Below are 25,780 nucleotides of genomic sequence, written 5' to 3'. Positions count from 1 at the left end.
TTTTTTTAATCGTATTTTCTAAACAATTTATGGATTTTTCTTTATGTCTGCTGTGTAGAGTAAAAAAATTTTAAGGTGGCAATGGAGCAGCAAATAAGTAGTGAATGCGTTTCCATTTTATGAAGAAACAGATCAGAAGATCAATGTGACAAAGATGAGACAAACACAGATCTTCTGATGTGAAATCCAGAAATGTCCACTGTTCTGCTGCTGCCTTTGACAGTCATGAGCTGTGAAATGTAGTCCTCACCCTATTTAGAACAGTGTGCAGTTTATTTGGGAAGACAAAACAATGTAGCACTGACCATGAGCCATGTGAGTAATAATTTTAAAAATAATAATAACCATTACTATTATTTGAGGTGTGTTAGCAAGTACCTGGATCCCTCTGGTCTTTCAGGAAGGTGAAATGCCCCAATCCAGATCGTTCTTGACACAGATCATATTTCACACTGCCCTTTATGTGAATAATACACCTAAAGAGGTTGGGGGCAGGCACTGGAGAATGAAGGGGCTCTTATCAGCTGGATAATCAAAGAATACATTAGAGGGAATTTATGTTGGCGTGAAGGGTGAGCAGAGGTCTTTAAACAGGGACAGATGAAAGACAGGAAGCAGAAACATCATGGCAAAGAGACAGAAGTGATGTTTCCAATCAAGACTATAAAATTTCACAGTTTCAAACCAGACTTTTTAAGAATTCTATTCTTTTTAAATCAAGCTATTTCCAAACACTAAAAAAAAATCTATGGTTTTAATTTTGAAATGAGAGACTTTAAAAGGAAAAGGTAACTTTATAGGTTAGAGCTATATGGTTTTAAAAATCACATGATACTTAGAAAGCATGCTTTCCTTTTCTAATCCATGACTAAAACAAGAAGAGGTACGGAAAGGCAGGTTATTTATATATGTTACTATTTCAACATTCTCACAAGTTAGTGGCTAAATGTCTATTTTTCATTTAAAAATAAATATGGCTATGTTGTATTTTAAAAAGTTCTAAATGACATAAACATGCTATTTTAAAATAAAAATACTGTAAAAACCTACCTATACTTAAAAGTTATTTTCCCTTAAAATAATTTTAGGGAAAAATAAATTTCTTTTCAATAACCATGCCTTTAGTGTTCAATATTCTTTAGTAAATACAGTAACTAAAAAACTACTCACTCTCCTGCTTTAAAATGTATAGAATGTACAATATTTATATTATTATTAAAGTAAGAATATAAAATATATACATTAAAATTATATCACATAAAGAGAGAATTTTGAAATTATGAATCTAAAAAGCATATATTACTATTTAAATGAATATACCAGACTTTAACACCCAAAACTTACCTTAAAAGAAATCTAATTTTAACTTTAACTTTGAAAGTGCTAAGACCCTGGGTGAATATCACTTAATAGCAAAAAAATTTCTTCCATTAACGATAGTAATTAAGCACATTATCATTAGTAAGAGTAAAAATAGTGTTTCTGCTAAAACTTAAAGACCAAACTAAACATTAATAATTAAAGTCAGAATGAAGAAAATATTTTGTATATATTACCACTGGGATCTAGACATAAAATCTAAAATTAGAATTGTTACATTATTCAAGTTTAGTTTTTCAAGAAAGATAACCATCCTGTATCAGATAAGCATACATCCTCCCCGCCCCCCCCCCCACCTCCCCGCACCGAGAACAAAGGAAGCAGTAATTTTCTAAGGTGACAATAAAGAAATGGTTCTGGGATACTAATGAGAAGAATGTAACATGATAACTTGTAGTATGACACCCATTTAATACTGTACCATCAATCAATAAAGGTTAACTCTATACTGACCAGTTGAGAATTTATCACTGTGATTACTATATATTACTACAAGAACCTATTGGTGAAAGCATTTTCTTGTGACTAGAAAGTACTGGACAGTTATCCAAATTGAGGCATTTGTTATAGTCTACTATTGCAGAACTGAGACAAATATTGACATCGTGAAAATTGAAAAAGTCACTATTGGCAAAAATCAGTGCCTCAGTGGATCATCAATCTGACCTAATGTGGAAATTCCTACAACCTTAAAATGTTGTTTTAATTACGACATCTCTCAATTCATTCTCAATTGAAAATCGATGTAGCTAAGGAAAGTCCTTCTATAGTAACCGATATTGTTAGGTACAGTTCACAAAAACTAAGAAAAACACAAGAAGTCATTTTTGGCATATGAAACTTTCCAAATGATTGTATAAGAGTTATGCTGGGATAATTACAAAGGAATATGATGAGATTTTCAGGATTTGACAAAGCAGCCAAAATACATATTAACAAGTCATTTTTCTGATCTTTTCTAGGTATGAGGTAGAGACACATGAGTTTATTTGCCAGATAATTGTAACTTATCCCTTCAAAAAGCCAGTACTTTCATTATTTAATTGTAATAGAAATCTCTCCAAAATGCATTATACATTTTTTTAATGGCTCATGAGCCACAATTATTACAATGGGCTATATAATAAAATTACAATATATATTCTCATGCAAAATGCTCCAGGTAACTCTATTGTTTAATTCTTATGTATGTTTGGGTCAGTTTCTTTCCTCTCTATCGCTGTCAGGTTTTGAGAATGAAATTTCTCATTGCGTCAGTGTACCCACCTCTCTTTCATCTAATGCTGATGTTTTATGTGTTAGAAAAGAATAGGAGTCAAGATGAACAGACAAACAGGGTTAGATTAAGTAAGTCATGTCAAGGAATTTTTGGGGTCTGTTTTCTGAGTTATTTCTACCATTTGGCTAGCTAAAGTTGCTGAGTAAGTGCTTTTAAAAAACTTTTGTTTTTTGATAAATTGAGTGTTTCCATGCTGCTAAGTTAGGAAATTCCATCTCTTGAAGATAAAAATCTTTCTGAGGGTTGCATTTCACAAAGATCAGGGCATCACTGTTGTTCCAAGCTCGTCTCTTGGCTTGGATTCACATTAAGTTTCTGGCTCACTTGGCCCAACCTAGGCATTCAGGATCTTGCCCGATTTGCCTCCGGGTTGAATAAGATGAAGATGGGTGAACAGGGTGTGACATCACTTTTGGAAGAAGTATCTTATTGCTAATAGTCTAATACCATTTTGTTCTAGCCTGCTAAACAGTGTTATGGGGCCAGATAAAGTTAGCAATGAGAATTTTCCAACTTGTTTCCATGACAGAGTCTGGGACATTTTTAGCTCGGCTGAATTAAGTAAGGTCTATAGTAAAGGGACATTCTAAAATGGAATTTTCCCACTCACGGATGCTGTACCATAACCACCCACTCATGGAATATAGAAAACAAGACTTTTAAAACCGATAAACTTCTTTGAAAAATTGAGCAGGAAGAAAAGTACTTCAGTTAGGCCATTTCCTTCTTGGATGCAGTAGTTTGAAACTCATGGACTCTTGGTAGTATCAGGCCCAATTGCCAAGTGAAAAAGGTAATGGAGAAAACAAATTGGAAGAAGATGTGGTACTTGCCTCAGGGAGCTTCTAGTGAGGTTCAGCAACAGGACACATACAGCAAAAATAAACCCTAAGTTTCTTGTAAGCTCATACCCTTCCCCTTTCTGGAAGTAGGGCTGGATAGCACCAACACTCATGTTCTTAGGGTGAAGGATTCTGAGGTTCACTTACTTGGCTTGTGCCAATACACCAATGACTTCTGCATACAGGTCTGCCACAATGTGCATATTGCCAGTGTTAGGACCAAGGTACCTAGACAAGATACAATTAGACAAGTGAGGAATCCCCCTGGTCATCTGAAAAGAGCAAACTCGATTTCGTTTTAAGCACCCGACTTCTTCAAAATTTGAAGGAGTACTTTACCCTTCTTTGTACTTAAAGTGCTTGAAAGCCAAGTTAATAACATCATGTATTAAACTGTCTATTACAGGATGCAGTGGAATCTGGAAAAGAGAAAAGATGGTTCTTAGCTTGGAAGGGAATATTAAAGATCAAATCAATAAGAGTACTTCCAAGGAACTATAGATAGCCTTTAGCCATCAAGCAATATAGTTCATGTGACATGGTATTTGAAATTCATGAATAATTTAATAAACTTAGACCTCAAAAAATAAGTTGCTATTAGATAAATAAACCTTATCTAAAGGTAAATTGATGACCTACCTGTTTCAAAACTTCTATTAATACTAAAGAAAAAATAAAATCAATGGCGAGGTCCCGTCTTTCCATTAAATAATCTCGTTGCTGTTCATCACTGTAAAAATTTAAAATATTCACATTAAATAGGCTCTAAAGACATTCTCCAAGTGATATAATTCATCAAAAATCTAGGGTTCATCCCCAATGGGCTGCAAACCAATTTTGTTATGAAAAGACTGCAGTGATAAATACACACTGAAGTTATTCCTATAATAAGCGTGGCGCGGTGGACACACTGTGGATCAGAGTATCTGACATATTTTAAATGTTCAACCAAGTCAACTTGAGTCACTATTTGGGAACCTACAATTTCATCTTGTGGACTTTCCTAAGATACCTTTCAATCTAGGAATCCTATCATCTTGAAGATGTAAACAAACATGACCCAGGGCTCCCATGCTAGAGGCAGACACTTAGAGGATCTTGTGAAAAGATCAAAGCAATGGAAAGAAATAGTATGATTACCAATGGGAGTAGGCCTGTAGTGGGTGAAGTATCAGTATTAAATTGTGTTCCCCCTGCCTTCCCGGCCCTTTCTCTTGACCTTTTGCTACTTGAGATTAATGAGAAGAAGAAAGAAGATGTCAAGGGGTGGTGGAAGACAGAAATTCAAGAGCCGATGGAAGAAGAGGTAGAAGGGGCAACGGAGAGTCATCTGAACTCATCAAAAGTTAGGGAGCAGAATAAGCACCATCAGGAGGACAGAAGTGTGAGGTTTTTACCTCCCTCCCTTCATTTCCTGCTTCTCTAATGAACTGACTCAGGGCTAATTTGGAACTGAACAAATGAAATGACTGCCAAGCTCCTTAGCAAAGAACAGTGGCTAAGAGCGTTGGTTTTGGTGTGGAACAGTCCTGGGTGAAAATTATGGCTCTTCCACTTACCAGTAATTTTTCCATTTACAAAATGTAAATAATAACAGTCATTATAGTAAGGTTTGCTTGAGTATTAAAACGTGTAAGTATTTAGTAGAATCTCCCAAACACACAACTGCTCAGTACTTGTGTATTAAATAAAACTCATGAGAAAGGATGATTTGGATTTGTCAGGCAGATATTTTCAAAATACTTTAAAATACAGAATGTTTTTCTCTTCAGTCCAGAGAAATTGAGAAGAAAGCATATAAAAGATAAAAAAAAAAAAAGAACTTTGGAGGAGTTCTGCAGCCTTGAGAGCGTCCAGTTAAGCCTGGTAGGTGACAGAGCAGGTCAACAAAGGAAACTGCAGCTTTAACTTGCAAGGGGAAATGTATGAACTGGGTAGGAGCTCATTCTTCAGGATCATTAACAAACAGTCCTGCCAGGAGGGAGAGCGATGGACCAAATCATCTACCTGGAGCCCTTCAAGACCCACCAGAATCAGAAAATGCTGCTGCCAGATGAAGGGAGGAGAGGAAAACATATGGAGCTGCGTTAAACAGAGGGCGTCCGCAAGTCTGACCTAGAGATTACATCATGGGGAAGAGAACAAGAAGTCTGAAGACCAAAGGGAAGGCAAACTCTCAGAGATGGCCAGCAGACCTGGAGAGGGGAGGGCTACTGGGGTCTTTAAATGGGGCCGGAGGACCTTGAGAAAGTAGGAAAAAAAAAATTGGGGCTAGAAAAAAAATTAAACTGCTTCGATTTTATTTGATCAGTCAATTTATGCTTTCAAATAAAAGGAAGACAAATATGTTTCCAATAATGAATTCACGTTGTTGCTGGTTTGAGGTCTCTCTGCCAGGAGCCAGAGGCATCTGACAAATTTATTTGGCAGTCAAAATGTTGATATTATACTAATCTTAGAAATCATACACAGTCTTAGAGATCATAACCCAAATACACCTCCATCACATTTGACTGTTTTCAGTTGCTTATGCTTCTTCCTAAAGTTCTTTCCTTGTTTCTAGTAAGAAAAACCCCATTGTTAGCTACCTCATGTTCTAGAGACCCTCATTCTTTTGGTTTTCTCCGAAACACGTATTCTATCTCTTATTTTAAGCTTCCGATTGCCAACTAAAATGCAACTCAATTGAATTTCACTGTACCAATTCTGTATTTGATCTTGGCAATTACTCTGATCTCCTGGAAATAATTAGTAACACAATCTAAAAACCAATTATTTTCAATTCATACAGAAATCAGTTTATGAGAAATCTACTTTTAGTAACTCAATTCTGGAAAAAAAACTAAAACTAACTGAATTAAGCTCATTCAAACTGTCCCACTTTCCACCTCCAGAAAGTTTTAGTATCTATTAATAAGCTGCCATGTTATATGGGGAAAATACTAAAAGTGGATGAACTTATTAATCATACTGACTGAATCATTTTCAGACACAGAGTTGAAATTCTACCTTTAAATTTGATACATTAAAAAGTATTTATGAGAAACTTCTAATTGGTATGGGTTTCTTTTTAGGGTAATAAAAATATTCCTGAATGAGACAGTGGTGATGGCTATACAACCTTGTGAATAAACTAAAAGCACTGAATCACACACTTTAAAAGGATGCATTTTATAGTATATGAATTATCTCCATTAAAAAAATCCTTCTTCAACTAGAATAATTATTCAATATACAAAAGTTATTAATCCCTCCTCCAAACAAAATAAGTAAATAAATCTTGCATAAAACTCAAGCATATTGCAAAATGAAATTACAAGTTCAGATGACATGTAATTTGGTAAAATAACAGGTCTTCAATTTCAAGAGAAGTTTACATATTTTTAAGCATTGGAGTGTCAAGAAACATGAGAGGGATAAATCACTCACAAGTACTAGTTAATATCTGATTTTCTGAATGATTAATTTCCATTATATTGTCTTTAAAAGCATTTAAAAATGTATAATCCATGTGGAGAAATCTGTGCTTTTAAAACAATCTCTCATTTTTTAAAGAAAGGTAAATGTATTAAACTTTCTTATTTGCTACCTTGCTTTATTAGGTTGATTTCAAACACACAAAATTATAGATATTTACTTAGAACTCTGGGGGACATACATTCATTGGACAGATCAACCAAGCGTCTTAAATTTATGGCTGAACAGCACAAGTAGCAGCAAGTTCTACTTTTCAAATCCACAAGAGAAGAGAACCATAGAACAAACAGGCAAATCTCAGCTGGAAGGGAAGCTAGAGATGGGGTGATCTGACTTCCCACTTTTGCCCATGAAGAGGCTGAGGATCAGACAGGTGAGGAGTTGCCCAGAGTCTCATGGCTAATTGGTGGCAGTTCTGGGACTATCCCTAATGTCCAATCCCACTGACCTTCCCACTGCAGTACCCTGGGCACCCAAGGTTACGAAGTGAATCCGAATATCTGGGGAATGTCCTGCAAGGCCTCCTGCAGGCTTTCTGCCTTTAACTGTATACCAGAGGAGAGAGAGCCCAGGAGAGAAGCAGGCAAGAGGGTTACCTGGGGTCTTTGATACCTCGCCCCCACCACTGTCAAAATAGAGTCATGCAACCATTTCAACCTGTGGCGGCTCACAGCAACTAACATTCCGAAGTTGCCACCTGCTAGAAAAGGGGCCCCTGCAGCCTAGGCTCAAGTGTAAAGAGGTCAGAAGGTCTAGTGGCCTTCCCAACTCCCACTCAGATTGGTTTCTTAAGAAAAAAGAAAGAGAGAAAGAATAATCCTCATAGTCCTTATATAAAGGAAATGTACCTTTTGGATTTATTGCTGGTTCTTGGTCTGTACTCATGTGATTCATCCTCAATGCCATTTTGCCTTTTATACCAGTCAAATAATGTACGTAGAATGGAAGGCAGGCAGTATTCAGAAAGGGAGCTCATTGAACTGATGACCTACAGAGAAAAGCAGGTGATTAAAAAGCTTGCAAGGCACTGCCAATTACTGAGAAACTTTTTATTTCACAAATAATTCCAAACCATAGGCACTACAAAATATTTTTATTTATCACACTCCTCTCCTTAATAATCTTTTTAGTACATGAATTCCCAAGAACCCAAGTTTCTTGCTGTTGACAGATGCTCTTCATACAATAATAACTTTGTGGCTTAAGAAAGTTAATTACTTGGACTCCCTTTCATTCTAGAAATCAGATGTTAATTGCATGGACCGCAAAAGGAATTATTTTCCCATACCATCTAAGAAGTACAGTGCCTTGTACAGATCCTCAAAAATGCTTGTTATACAAATAAATACATTAATATAATTATACTAATGGCTTAGGTGAAATAAACAAGTCTACCCCCCAAATAACCTAAGTAGTAATACCATATATGGTTTTCTGCCAATAATCAATCATATACAATGTGAAGTATGCCTCAAATTAGACTCAATAAGTGAGTAGCAATAATGTACCCTGTGTTAAAGGCAAACATCTCCCCTCTTCTTCAAAAAACAAACATGTTTTTGATAGATGAGTTATTCTGCTTTCCTTATTTTGGAAAGATTCCTGATCTTTTACTAAATATTATCCCCAAAATGAGACTCAATCCATATTTTATATGCAAAAATGATATCAAAATGGATCATAGACCTGAGTATAACATCTAAAACTTCTGAAAATATAGGAGAAAATCCTTGCCACTTTAGGTTAGGCAAGGATTTCTAGGGACCAAACCAAAAGCAGAGTTCATGAGAATTCGACCTACTGAAAATCACCAAAAGCAAAAGTTTATGCTTTTAGAGGGATATTGTTAAGTGATGAAAGGACTGGCCATAGACTGGGAGAAAATATTTGCAAAAGATCTCTCTGATGAAGGCCTTATAACTGGAACATGTCAAACTACAATGAGTTAGGTCTTAATTACTTAATTAACAAACAGTACAGGCAAATCATAAAACCTAGTGCTGATGAGACAGTGATAAGATGAACATGTTCATACACTACAGATAGAAGAAAAATACTGGCATAACATCTGGAAGGTAATTTGGAAATACTTATCAAGAACCTAATAAAATCATCCTTAATAAGTTTACTCTTAGGCATTTCTCTCAAGAACATAATTAGAGATGAGTAAAAATGTTTATGACAGCCTTACTTAGAACAAAAAAAATGGAAACAAATATCCAACTATACATGTAAATACCTTAATCCAATGTAGAATTTGATGTAGACTCTCTATGAAACCATTAACAATCTTGCTTCAAAAACACTTCATGTTGTAAAATGTTCAGGATATGTTAAGTGAAAAAAGAGTGAAAGAACCTATATAAGTATAGGGCTTCCCTGGTGGCTCAAACAGTAAAGAATCCACCTGCCAATGTAGGAGACCTGGGCAGATCCCCTGGAAAAGCGAGTGGTGACCCATTCCAGTATTTTTGCTGGGAAATTCAATGGACAGAGGAGCCTGGTGGGCTACAGTATATGGGGTCACAGAGTCAGACATGACTGAGCAACTAACACTTTCACTTTTCTTTCATTGTATAAGTATGCAGGCATAGAACATAAGATCAGGAGGAAATAAACTAACATATTAAGAGTGCATATTAAAATCAGGAGTTCTCAGGAGAGAGATCACCGGAGAAAGAGGATCGATGGGAGTTTAAGAGAAATGAAGGTAGGATTTTACCTGAACCTTTTAAAAAAAAGGGTAGAAATTTAAAATGATAGTCAAAAAAGAAACTAAGCAAGGAGACTAAGCAGGAAATCCTATGGTTGTGAAGGTGCAAAACAGTTGTTTGTTGATAATGATTACACGATTAATGAAGGTTTTGAAGGAATTGAAAGAAGAAATATCTGACTGGTGTAGGGATTCTGGCACACCAGAGGGAAACAAAGTTGACGATTTTAAGTTGGAACTAAATCAAAAAAGGTACTTAAAAGTGAAAGTGAAGTCGGTCACTCGTGTCTGACTCTTTACAACCCCATGGACTGTAGCCTATCAGGCTCCTCTGTCCATGGGATTTTTCCAGGCAAGAATACTGGAGTGGGTTGCCATTTCCTTCTCCAGGAGACCTTCCCGACCCAGGGATTGAACCCGGGTCTCCTGCATCGTAGGCAGACACTTTACTGTCTGAGCTACCACGGAAGTCCAAAAAAGGTACTTAATGCCAGTCTAAAAAATTTCCGTTTTCTTCTCTAGAAAGTGAGAAGCTCCAAAAAGTTGCTGAGTAGAATACTCAGATCATAAAAATGGTGTTTGGGGAGGTTTAATCTAGCAGTGGCGTGCAGGCTGGACCAAAGGCAGTTAAGGGAACACACACACACACGCTTGAATAGAATAAGGATAATCCTGCAACAGCCCCAGGCGCACAGTGCTCAGGGCCTGAGCTGGGGAGGTGGCAGCAGAAATGGAAAACCTTAGTTAACCTAAAATATTTCTGTAGTTAAGCAGGCGAGACTTAACTTCTTTTATAAAGCAGGCAACTGGAGCAATGGAAGCTCAATGCTTCATGTCACCAAGAATTTCCACTGTCACCTTTAAAGCAAGCCCTAAGACTGAACAAGGCAATGATGTTGTATTCCTCAGACCCTATTTCTTGACAGCTTATTTCATGCTCTTTCTCCTATAATTATGGTTATATGTATATAATTCAACATTGTACATAACCTTGAGTTATGGATTAATATAATAATATAAAAAAAAATAAACAGGCTATTGCTTTCAGCCTGCCCAGTGAACCTAGTCACTCTTATAGGTTTTGGTAATTTTAAAATACCTAGGTTTTTTTTTTTTTTTGGTTTTCTTTTTAAAAGAGCTACCCACTACCCCCACCCTCCAATACTGTAACATTCACAGTCATAACAAATTTTCCTGCTCTTCCTGTGGATAAAACAGCAGAAAATTTTTGGAGGAAAGCCAACTACAGTGTGTCAAGGGGGTAATTTACTTGTTTTCTCTAAAGTTACCCGAGCATCAGAAGGATATTTTCCTCAAGTCACCATCATCTAAAATATTTTGAATTGGTAAACTAATTGGCTTCCCTAGCGGCTCAGTGGTAAAGAATCTGCCTACAATGCAGGAGACCAGGGTTTGATATCTGGGTCGGGAAGATCCTGTGGAGAAAGAAATGGCAACCCATTCCAGTATTCTTGCCTGGAAAATCCCATGGACAGAGGAGCTTGGTGGGCTACAGTCCATGGGGTCACAAAAGAGTTGGACATGACTTAGCGACTAAACAACAACAAAACGGAGGGGGTTCCTCTCACAGGGCTAAAGGGTTCAGAATTCAGAGTCCCTGACCATGGGTTAATTCCATCTTAATTACTGAATCTGTAATAAAATCTTAAAGTAGCTACCATTATATTTCAATAATTTAAGAATACTTGTGCAAATCTGGATGAGATGCTAAGGAGACATGATAACTAAATGGAATGTGGCATCCTCAATGGTAACCTGAAACAGAAGACACACATTAGGGGAAAACAGATGAAATACAGAGTTTAGTCCATAATATTGTACGGATGCTGGGTTTCTTAGTTATGACAAATATACCTTGATAATGTAAGGGGCTAATAGTAAAAACTGGGTGTGGGGTATATGACAACCATCTGTACTACCTTTGCAACTTTTCTGTAAACTCAAAACTACTCAAACTAAACACTGATTTAAGAAAATATTGGGTGGGATATGTACAAGCTCCTTTACTTACTTCAGACCCATCAAGGTGATAGATACCTGTGTCTGACTCCTAAATCTCTCCAGGAAGAGTATTCAGCTATTTCACTTAGGTGTAACCCACAATCCTCTGGAGAAGGGAATGGCTAACCACTCCAGTATTCTTGCCTGGAGATTCCCATGAATAGAGGAGCCTGGCGGGCTACAGTCCATGGGGTCACAGAGTCGGACACAACTGAGTGACTAACACTTTCACATTCCCCTTAGAGTATGTCAATACTGTTCTTCAAACCTCGGCTGTAATAATTTTTTCTATGCCTTAAAAAGCCTTCCTAAAGCCATTCTTAGTATTATATCTGTTGAGCGTACTTTCCATGGCAAGTACACTGAGACTGTCTTAGAAGAGACGAAAGGTCAGCATGGGGTGGCTGTGTGTGTTTTTTCCATCTCTCTGTTACTGCCCTTTTGAGTTCAGGCTGTCAGGAAGGAAGGGTGGAATTTGCAAAGACCTGGCCCTCAAAGCTCAGGAAGGGAGTAAGGTCTAGCTGGCTTCTTGGTTACTCAGCTCCTTCATTTACGGGAAGCCGAGCCAATGGTGAGATGAATTCTAGCTCTGTGTCGCTGTGAAAGGGGAGGAACATTTACAAAGATGTTCTTGTTGCGTTTAAATAATCATATTCTTCCATCACAGATGAGCTAGGTACTGGGCAGCTTGAGGACCTGAAGTGCACAGAATCACAGAACTATTTCATACTGGTGTTTTCTTTTGGGGGTGGGGGGATAGAGGGGAATACTAAATGTACTTTGCAAATGTTTTCTTAATGTTTACTTTGGCATTTTATATATAAATAGGCTAAAAGAGACTGTCCATTATGCTGTAGCTATGACATTAATTTTTCATAAGCATTTTATTATACTTGCTGAATGCAAAGAAGGAAACTTCAGACATAAATATATGAATAATTATTCAGTGGAGTCATTCTATATTTTACAGTTATAAGGCTTATTACTCATGAGTGGTGCATTTAATAAATAACTTTAAAGTAACCTCATTGATGGTTTAATTTCTCAAACTAGTTCAGGTGGCCAAGCGCCTGCGGGGGGGTAGGGTTCTCTCTATGTGAGACCACAAAATATTGATCTATGAAAGCAATTCAGATGCAATTTCTTTTTTACTCAATCACATTTCATACTATTGCTGGATTAAAGTATTTCAATGAGTGATGACAGACACCGAATGGTTGAGAATAATTTATTATAAAACTTAAAAGTGTAAAAATCTATTTGTTAAATATGTTTTCTTGCAAATTAGGAAAAGATCTCCATTATTTAATTTTAACACATTTGTCCACTTTCTTATTCACTTCCACTGGAGAATAATTTTAGAAACACTGAATAACACTAATGTGAATCCAAAGCCAGCCAATTTGTTTTTACTCTCAATTGCTTATTTTACTTCTCACTTATACATTTAAAATAAGATTTTCACTGAACTGCAGCATGAGACTCAATGTTGAAGCACTAGAATTTCATCTGCCTTCTTCTGCAGGAAAATTATTGTTACCCAAGATGGTAAGAAGTTATTTAGTTCTATTACAGATTTGTAAGAGATTTATGTTACCATGTGTTTCCTGTTCATAGACGGCATTTTTAACGTTAAGGAACTAAATGCCACAAAAGGACATAAAGATACCATCTAGAAGAAAATCCCAAGAGCAGTTAATGAGCAACTTATCTGGAACTTACAGAGATGACACCAGTAGAGAACAGCTCACAATGGACTGTAAACAGCTGCAACGACTCAAAGCAGCCTATCTGAAGACTGATCATCATGAACTGAATTTTCATAATTGCATTAGTACTGGAAGATCACACGGTTTTGGATTCAAGTTACAGCTCTGCCCTTTATAGTCTGTATGAGCTTGGCCATGTTGCCATTTCTTTGAAGCGCTAAATGGGATCTAATCCTTCTCTACTGCACTTTTATGGAGACTAAAGGAGAAACTATAAAGTGCGGGGCTCACAACAGACCTTCAAACATGCCTACTTTGTTTTTCCCCTCTTACATTTCCAAATACTGAAACTGAAGCTCAGACATAAAATATTTTGATTTTGATAAGATCATAGGCTGAGTTAATGACTGAAGTTGATGACAGATTTAATCAGAGCAGATAAATGTTGCTTTTAGGTATAGACTCGGCCCTCTGGATCCCACCAACCACAGTTCAAAAATATTTGGAAAAAAATTCCAGAAGTTCCAAAAAAGCAAAACTTCAATTTGCCTCTCTCTGGCAACGATATGAATCCTATTTATAACTATTTATGTATCATTTACATTGTAGTACATAAGTAATCTAGAGATGATTTATATGGGAGGATGTGTGTAGGTTATATGCAAATGCTATACAACTTTACATAAGAAACTTGAGTATCTGCAGATTTTGGCATTTGGGTAGGCCGGAGGCCCTGGGATCAATGCCCCGTGGGCACCCAGGACAATCACAGTGGGAAAAACAAAGACCCACCTATCTCAAACTCAAGCACAAACTATCAAGGTGTCCACTGCAACCTTTTTGTTTAGCTTGCATTCCTGAACTAAGCCAACTTTTCTGGCCCCCAGCAGACGTGAACACAGCACCTCCCAGATGATTACTGGAGATGCCTCTGAGCAACGCATATCCTACATCAGCTCCGAACAAGAAAAGCAGCAACTCCAGACTCCCTGAGTTTGCTGCAGGCATAGCTCACTCTAAAGTGAATGGGAAAGGACCCTGAGAGAGTAACTGTTCTGGAACTAGAAACAATCTGTTGAAAAAACCAATTATCAGAAGTCATGAATGATTCTCAGAAACCTCAACCATCCTGAAAAAGGGTGTTGAGCCCAAATGTAAATGAAGAAGGAACACACACACAAATAAATGAGCAAACCCAACAAAAATGAGCAAGGAGATACCGAGAGCAGAAAGTGGTAGCCACAGGGAAGAGGTGGAGGACAGGAGAAAGAGCACATGGGGTCACCTTTAAGGTGACAGATGGAAGCTAAACTTTGAGTGCACAGAAGTGAATATTGAAATCGAATTATTATCCTATACACAGGAAACGATTTGTAAAAAGAAAATGAACATACGCTTGGTAGAAAGGCACAGCCTTAAGCTCTTGTATTACAGGTAGCAGAAGAGGATTCTGCAGACACACACAGCCCTCACTTGACTCTGCTCTCCCCTCTCTGACCCACGCAAGGACCTGTCCCTCTTCTGGCTGACGGCTTCATCAGCCCACCATGTACTGCTGATGCTTACTCTTCCTGCTTCACTTTATTCCTGAAACCTGATTTCTGCTCTCGCCACAGTACTGTAACACACCCGCCTTCTTTCTATCAGTCGTGTCTGATTCTTTGCAACCCTGTGAACAGCAGCACACCTGGCTTTCCTCTCTTTCACCATCTCCCTGAGTTTGCTCAAACCCATGTCCTTTGATTCAGGGATGCCATCCAACCACCTCATCCTTTAAAATCCTTCAATCAGTTCAGTTGCTTAGCTGTGTCCGACTCTTTGTGACCCCATGGACTGCAGCACACCAGGCCTCCCTGTCCATTACCAACTCCCAGAGCTTGCTCAAACTCATGTCCATCGAGTCAGTGATGCCATCCAGCCATCTCATCCTCTGTCTCAACCTCTAGAATCCTTGCTGCTGCTGCTGCTAAGTCACTTCAGTCGTGTCCGACTCTGTGCGACCCCATAGATGGCAGCCCACCAGGCTCCCCCGTCCCTGGGATTCTCCAGGCAAGAACACTGGAGTGGGTCGCCATTTCCTTCTCCAATGCATGAAAGTGAAAAGTGAAAGTGAAGTGGCTCAGTTGTGTCCGACTCCTAGTGAACCCGTGGACTGCAGCCTACCAGGTTCCTCCACCCATGGGATTTTCCAGGCAAGAGTACTGGAGTGAGTTGCCATTGCCTTCTCCCTAGAATCCTTAACTGCTCCCTTATCTGAGTTCCACTGCACTTGAACCATATCTTCTATTTACATTGTAGCACTACTTGTTCAGGTATCTGTCTTCCTCTTGGAACTGAGAATTCCTGGAGGGTAGAAACTCCCTTACTGCTTTGTAAACTCAGCAATTTGCACAGACCCTGGCATGCTTCGGGCACTCGATGTTTGTTAAATAGAATGGAAATTACTCCAAATCATCATTGAAAACTACAGGAACATTTTGTTTCTCCTTTTCTCAATCAATAATGATTCTTCTTACATAATATTGCTTATAATCATCCTTTCTTTCTACTTCTCTGCCTCCATTTTAGTTACAGCCCTTTTTGCCTCAAATCATTATCAATGCCCCAACTCTCAAAATACCTCCAAACCTGAAGGATCTCTCTAGTCATGGACACTGTTCCCACGGGCTTTAACATCAAGTGTCTACTTTGATCTTTCAGCTACTGACATGTAGATGGTGAGGTCCTTCCAACTGGCATCAAGGTCTTCCCCAGTCAGATTCCTTTCTATCTTGAATGCAGGGACCACATCTTACATCTCTGTCTTACACAGGGTTTTGTGTGTACATATGTACATGTACACACACACACACACATCAATAAATGTTTGTTAAAATAAAGAACTTTATTACCAGGACAGTTTTTCATTTATTTTCCTTTCAAGTGCTGAATTAATTTACACATTTAAAATAAGTTAGTGGCAGTATATGTTTTCAGAACGCTGTTGGAAATCTCGTGTCTCTTTATTCTCATTCACATAGGAGTTTTTCATCAGCAGGAACTGGGAACCCTCCAGTTCCTTCGATGGAAGGAAGGAACCCACCAGGTTCCTTCAATGGAGTCTGCAGCACCAAGGAGGCATCCCTAGCATGTTCTTCTTCCATAGATAGACCTCTGTGTGATTTAGATTAACATCCTTCTGCCTGGAATTGGAGTAAGGGGAATTACAGGATTTGGACCTTTGACATCAAAATGCTGAGGGAGCTTGATACATTCATGGCCTTGCCATAGAACCACGATTCTTTTTTTTTTTTTTACGAATTAGGCAATTTATTAACCCAGCATCATTTGTTCTAATGCTTCTTGTTGGCAGCTGCCACCTGTCCAGCCATTCTGTCCAGATCTCTCTGTCCCTGCAGCCTCAGTTTGCGGCCCCAATCTTGGTCCCTTTCCACCATTTTCAGTCCCTCCAGGGCTTGGAGGACCCGCTGGGCCACGCTCTTGGAACCTCTGCTGAAGTGGCTGGGCATGACGCCCCCTCATAGATCCTGGTCAAGGAGCCAACCCCAGAGCCACCCCAGAGGTACAGGTGCCGTGCCGTGCCGTGGAAGCAGCTTGTGTGTAGAACCAGTTCTCATCGTAGGAAGCAAGTTCTTTATGCTTGGCCAGCTTGACGCTGTCCACCCATTCAGGGACTTTCAGCTTCCCGGACTTTTTGAGGAAGCCTGCCAGAGCTCTGATGAACTCCTGCTGGTTCATGTCTTTTACAGTAACTCCAGGCATCATGCGGCCTCCACGCTGCCAGCCAGGGCAAAGGGAGCATCGGGGTTTCCTGGGTGCACAAGTCAGGCGTTGGTTATCGCAGAACCACAATTCTTATCATTTGCTGGTAAAACAGTACACCAGCACTTTCAAAGGTGATTTGGCTGACTTTTTTTTTTTTTCCCCACTGAACCCACAGGGGAACCAACTCCAGTCAAGTTTCCTTCTGGCCTGGGAGTTGTGCTATCTCTTTCAAATGAGACAGATTTTGTGGGTTGGTTCTCTCCTGGTTCACACATAAACTGATGATTTTAAAATCAGAGGATAATCTTATGTGCCTTATTTGAAAGTTCTCGGTGACTGTCTCACTATAGGTTCACTCCAGAAGTGTCTTTAATACAGAGAGATGTGTTACAAGTTTCCTAGGTGGTGCTAGTGGTAAAGAACTCTCCTAACAAGGCAGGAAATACAGGAGATGTGGGTTTGATTCCTGGAGAAGAAAATGGCAACCCACTCTAGTATTCTTGCCTGGAGAATCCCAGACAGAGGATCCTGGTGGGCTACAGTCCATGGGGTCACAAAGAGTTGGACATGACTAAGCACACATTTTTATATATTTATCTGTGTTACAAGCAGTGAGTTCTCAAGTGTCAATGTGTGTGGCAGTCACCTGGGGGTCTCCTTAAGCTGTAGAGTCTACCTCAGTGGATGGGGGCAGGGCAGAGAATCTGCGTTGCAACATTTCGAGCAGCAGGGTTAAAAGTGTTATAGCTAATTAAGCAGCAAAGTTGTGATTTAAACCCAGGTCCATCTAATTCCAAAGACTGTCTCTTTCCCACAGTGCTGAAATGTAGAAATAGAGTGCTGAATAATAAATGAGAAATTTGTGTTTAAGCCAAATTATTGAGGAAAACTAGTATAAGGAATGTTAGAATGCAAAAGTATTCTTCTCCAGGAGGAAAAAAGAAAGAAATACATTAATCTGGAGGGGAGGGGGGGAAAGCACAATTTTTTTGAGGAACACAGAGTGATAATCTAAGAGGATAGAGACAAAGAAGATAAAATAGATTGAAAAATTGTGGAAGATATATAATATTCACATTCTTAAAGAGAACGGAAAGAGCCACACTTGCCATGACTATAATCCCCAAGTGATGACCCCACTCACTCCAGGTCCCTGACCGCCCAAGGAGAAGCAGGTGACAGCAACTGAGGATGATGTGAGATGAGAGGACAGCTCCATGACCCAGAGAGATGACGCCCACACTCCACGCCACCAGCGTTCCAGAAATCAGCCAGTTCAGCCGGCGACAGAGTGCAAAGCCAGGGCCACCCCAGCCTTCCAAGACTGGCTGTGAGTGCAGACTTGTGAGATCTCACTCAAGGAACAGCTTGTAAAATAGAAAATGGGGGATTCTGTCTCAATAGTCAGTCCTTACATTTTTGGGTCGAGCACATCTAGACCTTAACAGCCAAAAAATTTTCCTCCAGACGCCACATTAAAGGCAATTTCAAAGCCTACAGAAAGTGTACTCTGCATGTGTTCTCCATAAGACAATATAAAACCCCTGCTGTATTAGACCAGCCCACTTGAGCATCCAGCAGGACTTTGTCTCCTCCACAGGAACCAAGAGAGGTTTTTAATGAACATGCTGTCTTCTTTGTCATTAACTACATAAGTTTAGGAAACACCACACACACATCTCCAGCCTCCTCTGATACTATTATTCACCGTTCTAAACACACATAAAGCCCTCCTGAAGTGGCCCAACCAGAATATGTAAGATCTTCGTTTCCTATGTTTATCATCTACTGTTTAGAGCTGGAAGTCCTTTAACCAGTCCTGATCTATTTTTCAAAGGACCTTCTTTGTATTTATTGTTTTAAATTGTTTTACTCATTTATCACTTTGTCTAATGAGACTCTAAGTTACCACATTGTTTTTTTCATTTTTTAAAAAAATTATTACTGTTTAGGTGGTTTCTCTCTCATAGGATTGTGAATTCTTGAAAGGCTAAAACTTGTCCTAGATTTCATCTCACCAGAGCCTAATGTCATGTCAAGCACATAGTTGGCATTCAACAGAATATTGGATGCAAACATAAGTAAGGTCTAGTGCAGAGATCTGGTCATCAATGGTACCATTTATTCAGAAGAATCTCAAAAAGTTTTTGAATGAAAGTTGCTTCATCTTTTCTCAGTTCCTTTAATTCTTATACACAAAGATCCCGCAAACAACCAGTTGAGGACCTACTCATTATTTCAGCACTTCAAACCAACAGGCATTTGTTGAATGGCTACCATAAGCTGTCACTATAAAAGCTGCAGGACTCAGTTCCTAGGTTCACACCCCTGCCTCTTCCTTGAGGAAGTTCATCTACACACCACAGTGAGTCCTCAGCCCTTAGCTTTGTACATTTTGAAATAAATAAAAACTAGCATATAATACATATTACATACTTGATCAAACTGGGGGTCTTCTCCACGTTGTAGAGATTTTGTCAACGGCTTTTCCTAGAAAGAAAAACATGTAAGAAAAATTACCAGAGGCTCTCTTAATTATTTCAAAAGAAAGGCCATTATTGTCAAATTTTCTCATCTATTTCTTCCTTTATGGGAGAAAGAGATAACAGTTTTCAAATAAGAAACTCTTCTTTACAATTCAAACCTTAAAGTACAGTGTTTGATTACCACCACCAGGATTTTTGCTATACATCTTCACATATTTGACCAAGACATTCAAATCTGAAGTGGTAATAGGCCCTATGTATTTCAGTGAAAATCACACAATAAAAACTAGGAAATTTGTTTGAAATTTTAGTACCTATCTCAGAACTTCACAGATAATAAAAAGTTGAAAATGATACACCATTTCAGGTCCCAAGATTTAAAAACAAAATACATTAAGTTCCCTACATACAAATGAGTTCCATCCCAAGAGAGCGTTCATAAATTCAATAAAGTTGGCCTAGGTACCCAACTAACATAATTGGCTATATAGTACTGTACTGTAATAGGTTTATAATACTTGTCACACAAACAACATGTACATAAAAAACAGAAAATAAAGGAAACACTTTAAATCTTACATAACCTTGAAAAGTACACTATTACAGTATACCAGCTGGTGTACAAGGGCACGTTCACATCTTTGGAAGTTTGTATGAAGGGGACTTACTGTAGGCCTAACTATTGGTCTGGTGTTTAGGGACAGCCTACCAATCACACAGTTACTAGGTGTAACTGCTGAATTTTGAGCATGATCTTTCAACTTGTAACACATCCAAATCTCAGCAAAAATAATCTGGGTAGTGACAAAGGTCTACACAAACAAATTTTCCTAACTATGATGTCTTTGTTTACATTAGGAAGACCGCTGACCTTTCAGGAGGGCATTTTATAACTATTTATCCTTATCGTTCTTTGATATATATGGAAGTTAATGCTGACCCAAATTTGGTTCAAGATTAGAAACCATGTAAAAAGTTATATATCAAAAAAATAAAGCTTTACTTGAGCCAATGTAGATGTTCTAGAAAGAGTCCATTCACATTTTGCTGACCACACGAACACTTTCCTTGTCTCATTTCTCCAATCTTCTCCTCCACTGAAAAGATGATACACACCTAAGGTGGATGTGTGCCCCACCCCTAGCCCCCGGGTCTCTGTTCTTAAGAAGATGGGCTCAGTCTGGGTATATGAAGCTTAATTGAGAACCGTGTGGATTAACTGCTCTGTCTCATTTGCAAAATACATAGCTTCAAAATGCAGATTCATCAAAAATGAAGAGACTGCTGTGTTCTTAAGGGTAAACAAATATTTTCTCTTCAGAATATATTATCTTGAACACACAGGTGGAAGAGCAGATATCAAAACGTAACTGAGAACAAAGAAGAACAAATAAAGAAGAGACAGAGTCAGTTGATTGTATGAGAGCACAAATTCAGCAAATAAACTGTGAAGCATTTCCGATGTTTTAATGTCATCTGAAGTCCTTTGTAAAACAAAATACAAATGTGAAACCAAAGAAGTGAAAACAGGTGGGGCCAGGTTCCACAGACATCTTTGGAACAAACCCAGTAGAAACATTTCTACTCCTTGTTTTATTTACTCATCACTCGACAGTAATCGAGGGCTCACAAGGTGTCAAATGAGATTTACAGGGGAATGCTGACCAGCACAGTGTTCCTACCAGTGGGGATAAGAAGCTGAAATGCTATTACCTAGACTTGTTCACTAGTCACATCTCAGCCCACTGTCACTTCCTCAGGGAAGCCTTTCACTGAGTCCTCTCCTAACACCTGCTCCACACCCCCACATACCTACAAAGCTCTGCATATGTACCCTTTCATAGCACTTACCACAGAGTAAACTCACATCACAATGTATCAACAGAATTACACTGTACAAATACACATCCAAGAGTGATCAGCTGATGGCCACCCCTAGTGACTATTATAAGCTGCAGAAATGCAGGACCCTCTCTTTTTCCCAGCACTTAAAGTCACAGGGCAGGGAGTGGCTTGGCAATGGCTAAACAAATGCCAAATTAATCATATCTCTAACAGTGTCAGACTTTATTTGGGCTCCAAGATCACTGCAGATGCTGATTGCAGCCAGGAAATTAAAAGACGCTTACTCCTTGGAAGGAAAGTTATGACCAACCTAGACAGCATATTAAAAAGCAGAGACATTACTTTGCCAACCAAGGTCTGTCTAGTCAAGGCTATGGTTTTTCCCGTGGTCATGTATGGATGTGAGAGTTGGACTGTGAAGAAAGCTGAGCGCTGAAGAATTGATGCTTTTGAACTGTGGTGCTAGAGAAGACTCTTGAGAGTCCCTTGGACTGCAAGGAGATCCAACCAGTTCATTCTAAAGGAGATCAATCCTGGGTATTCATTGGAAGGACTGATGCTAAAGATGAAACTGCAATACTTTGGCCACCTCATGTGACAAGTTGATTCACTGGAAAAGACTCTGACGCTGGGAAGGATTGGGGGCGGGAGGAGAAGGGGACGAGAGAGAATGAGATGGCTGGATGGCATCACTGACTCGATGGACATGAGTTTGAGTGAACTCCGGGAGTTGGTGATGGACAGGGAGGCCTGGCGTGCTGCAGTCCATGGGGTCACAAAGAATCAGACATGACTGAGCGACTGAACTGAACTGATACTCCTAAGTCAAGTCCATTAGCCCATTACTTGAGTTCCATGCCCCAGTAAAACAACATATCTTTATACTGAGTTTTCCCAAACTGTTCTTACACAAATATGCTGTCTTAATCATATTCTTTGAAGACCTGGTTTAAATGTCACTTCCAGGATTAAGATATTCCCCACTTTCCCTAAGTAGAGTCATCTGTTCATTGTCACATGGCACTTGGTTTGCATCTATTCTTGCTAGCATTTCCAGTGTTGTAACTTAGCTGTCTCCCTACACTCCTAGTGTAGAGCTGAAACTTTTTATTAAGGTTTCTTAGATGAATATAGTTATCCCTAGGTGGTGCAGTATTAAAACAATACCTGGTAATGCAGGAGGTGCAGGTTCAATTCCTGAAGATCACCTTGAGTAGGAAATGGCAACCTGCTCCAGTATTCTTGCCTGGAAAATTCCACGGACAGAGGAGCCTGGCGGGCTACAGTCCTTGGGGTTGCAGAGAGTCAGACACAACTGAACACATACACACACACATTCCCTATGCGTTTGGAAAGATAGCTTTGGACACAGAGAATCAAGTTTACCTTTTAACATTCCCAAACTTATCTTTGCATCAGCATAGATTTTACCAGATTTTAAAAAAGCAGACCTGGGGAAGACAGTTTAATACTTGCTAAAAAGTACAGGGAAAAGGAAGAAAGAAAAAGGGAAGAAAGGAAGGGAGAGGAAAATGAAAGCAAAGAGGGAAACAAACTTGCTCAAGCTCAGAAAAGAGTCATCTGAACAGAGAGCAGTCTGACAGGCTCATGTCCACTTGAGAAAAGAGAACTGCAGAGGCATGGTTCTGCTTACGATTCTCCTGCAGATCAGCACAAGCCATCTAAGGTCTGTAAGAATCCAAGGTGTACATAGGCAAGACCAAGCGGTGCTCAAACAGCAACAAACAAACAGTGAAATGAGACTGTGCTTAGTTCCTCAGTCGTGTCCAACTCTGTGTGACCCCATGGACTGTAGCCCACCAGGCTCCTCTTTCCATGGGGTTCTCCAGGCAAGAATACTGGCGTGGGTTGCCATTTCCTCTTCCAGGGGATCTTCCCAACCCAGGGATCAAACCCAGGTCTCCTGCATGGCAGGCAGAAAAATTAGATTAACACAGAGTAAACAACAGGTACTTAAAGAACAAGCAGAAACTGACTATGATGGAGGAGGCTCAAAATAATGGTCTCACTTGTCCAGTAAGAACAGTGTGCTTTGTATGTTTTTAAAAATTGTCTTTGTTCTGTATTTTAGTGCAAATTTACTTATTTACTAAAGGTTCATTAACTGACTTGAATGACACTTTTGTTTTTCAAAAATCATTCTAAAAAACCCAAAACTTTGGGTGTGACAAATCCCAGAAAATTCTTAGTGGTCCAAAGCTGGGAGACCTTAGCCTATAATTTGACCTTTCCCAGAACCTCCAGCTCACTGGGTTGACTGAACAGAAGGGCTGAACAAACCCAAAACATCAAGAGACTTAGCACTGAACATGAGGGATTGCAGACAGGACAAAGAGAGCCAAGTGGATGCTGTCCCTCCTAACGGAAGCAAACACTATGAAACAGTCTTTACCAAAACAAAACAAACAAAAGAAATCCTGAATCTAACTAAGTCTTTAGATACAGTTCCAATTTTTAGGAAGTACAGGAGTTAGGGAAGGAGTAAGAGGAATATGTTACACTAAATCACAGGGATGCAATCGGCAAGATCCAGATGGAAAGAAACTGAAGTAAAGGAAGACACTGCTTCGATAAAAAGGTGCAAAGAGAAACGGATGTGGAGCCTGTTGATTTTTTAAAAAAGGCTATTGCACTATGTGGATCTGATCTGGATTCTGATGCAAATAATCCTTTAAGAGAAAATACGAGATTCATGAGACCATCGGTGATTTGAACACATTAGATGTCTGATGATGTTATGGGATGATTTTAACTTCTTAGGTGTTGCAATGGTCTTGTTTAAAAAAAGAAACAATCGTTTAGAGATACACTTAGAGATTGAATAAAATGGTTTCTAGCGTTTCCTGAAAATACTACTGGGGAGAGGTGCTGGGGATTTAACAAATGGGCCCTGAACGGGTAACTGCTGAGATGATCACAGTGTCCGTTACACCGTCTTCCTGTGTAACGTCTTAGTCCGTGTTTGAAATTTTCCATAAAGAAACAAAAGCTAAAAACAGGGTATCATGATGGATCACTTCGGTTATCATTAAATGGTTTTTTTCCAATAATGTCTCTTTGCGACCCCATGGACTACGGCCTGCCAGGCTCCTCTGTCCACGGGATCGTCCAGGGAACCATACTGGAGTGGGTTGCCATTTCCTTCTCCATGGGATCGTCCCGACCCAGGGATCAAACCCTAGTCGTCTGCATCTCCTGCACTGGTAGCTCCATCTGGGAAACAACTCTTTATCTTTTCCTAATGGAGCTACAGAAGGAAACCCCCTCCATTTCTTCCCATTTCTAGGCAGGATCTCGGTGGCGAGCATCTTGCCTGCCATGTGAAAAAGCAAGTTGCCCTTCTCAGCCTGCACTGTGGGCTTTTCTTTAATTTTGCTTCCCTTGAATCAAAGAGCACTGCAGTCCCGACCCATCCAAGAGGATTTCGCCTGTCACGAAGAAACCAGCAGGGGTTTCAAGCACTTCCAAAGGAAAAGAGAAAGGTCCCTGTTTGTGCTTCTCACACCTCAGGATGTTCCAACCTCTCCCTCTCTTAAGAAAACACAAACTCTAAAAGCTCTCTGTGTCCATACCTACCTAAAAAGGCCACTGACTACTACCTCCATTTCCAAACAATTTCAGTGCATGCTAACTACATTTTCACTTTACAGTCTTTCCACACTGGACCTCTCTGTAATCTGTAAGTAAGAAAAAGATGGCAACAGCAGTGCCATAGACATGGTACTGAGAGAAGGCTAGAGTTGCCTTTATCAAAAGGTGGTTTATTTCAGGGATACAAGGGGCTTATTTAGTAAATAACTGTCTACTTCTGAACTTTTAGTGGCCCCCAAAAGTCCCCAATGTACCCCAAAGGACTTCACTAATTTCAAATGTTACCAATTATTACTAAATCTTAAGAGATATTTCAATAAACACACCACTCAGCAATGCCACTGGAGTTAATATGAATGTATTAAATTTGTTAAATATGTCACCAACCTTGCTTATGAGATGCTATTTTAATGTCTTCTAATTATTATGTAACAGTTCAGTGCATGGACTGTGGATTGTGAGAGATTTGACTTTGACTCCAAGGTCCCTTAGTGGATCTCACTTAACTTCTCTAAGCTTCAGTTAACTTTTAGGTAATGTAAGGATACATAATGCCAACCTACCTCATAGAAATGCAAGATGAATGACACAGAGTACTCAATAATTGAGAGTTATTACTATTATTAAAATTCCTTTCAACACCATTATTA

General features: G+C 39.2%; 1 protein-coding gene and 1 pseudogene across 7 annotated transcripts in view; both read right to left on the bottom strand.

Annotated features, from left to right (window-relative positions):
- Positions 1-25,780, bottom strand: part of FRY (FRY microtubule binding protein) — a 438,131-nt gene that overhangs the window by 155,840 nt on the left and 256,511 nt on the right. For all 7 annotated transcript variants that reach the window (XM_055426288.2, XM_055426285.2, XM_055426286.2 and 4 more), the window contains 5 exons: positions 19,624-19,677; positions 7,827-7,966; positions 4,141-4,231; positions 3,841-3,920; positions 3,649-3,729 (listed from right to left, as the gene is read on the bottom strand). In XM_055426288.2, coding sequence (XP_055282263.2) covers positions 3,649-3,729; positions 3,841-3,920; positions 4,141-4,231; positions 7,827-7,966; positions 19,624-19,677 — 446 coding nt within the window. The remainder of the gene's footprint in view (positions 1-3,648; positions 3,730-3,840; positions 3,921-4,140; positions 4,232-7,826; positions 7,967-19,623; positions 19,678-25,780) is intronic.
- On the bottom strand, positions 16,701-19,572 carry LOC129556347 (small ribosomal subunit protein eS19 pseudogene; annotated as a pseudogene).

The sequence above is a fragment of the Moschus berezovskii genome, chromosome 13, assembly GCF_049115385.1.
Source record: "Moschus berezovskii isolate FMDL1 chromosome 13, NW_MosBer_1.0, whole genome shotgun sequence".
Taxonomy (NCBI): Eukaryota; Metazoa; Chordata; class Mammalia; order Artiodactyla; family Moschidae; genus Moschus; species Moschus berezovskii.
Note: the sequence above shows the minus strand (reverse complement) of the source record. Positions and strands in the feature narration are given on the sequence as shown.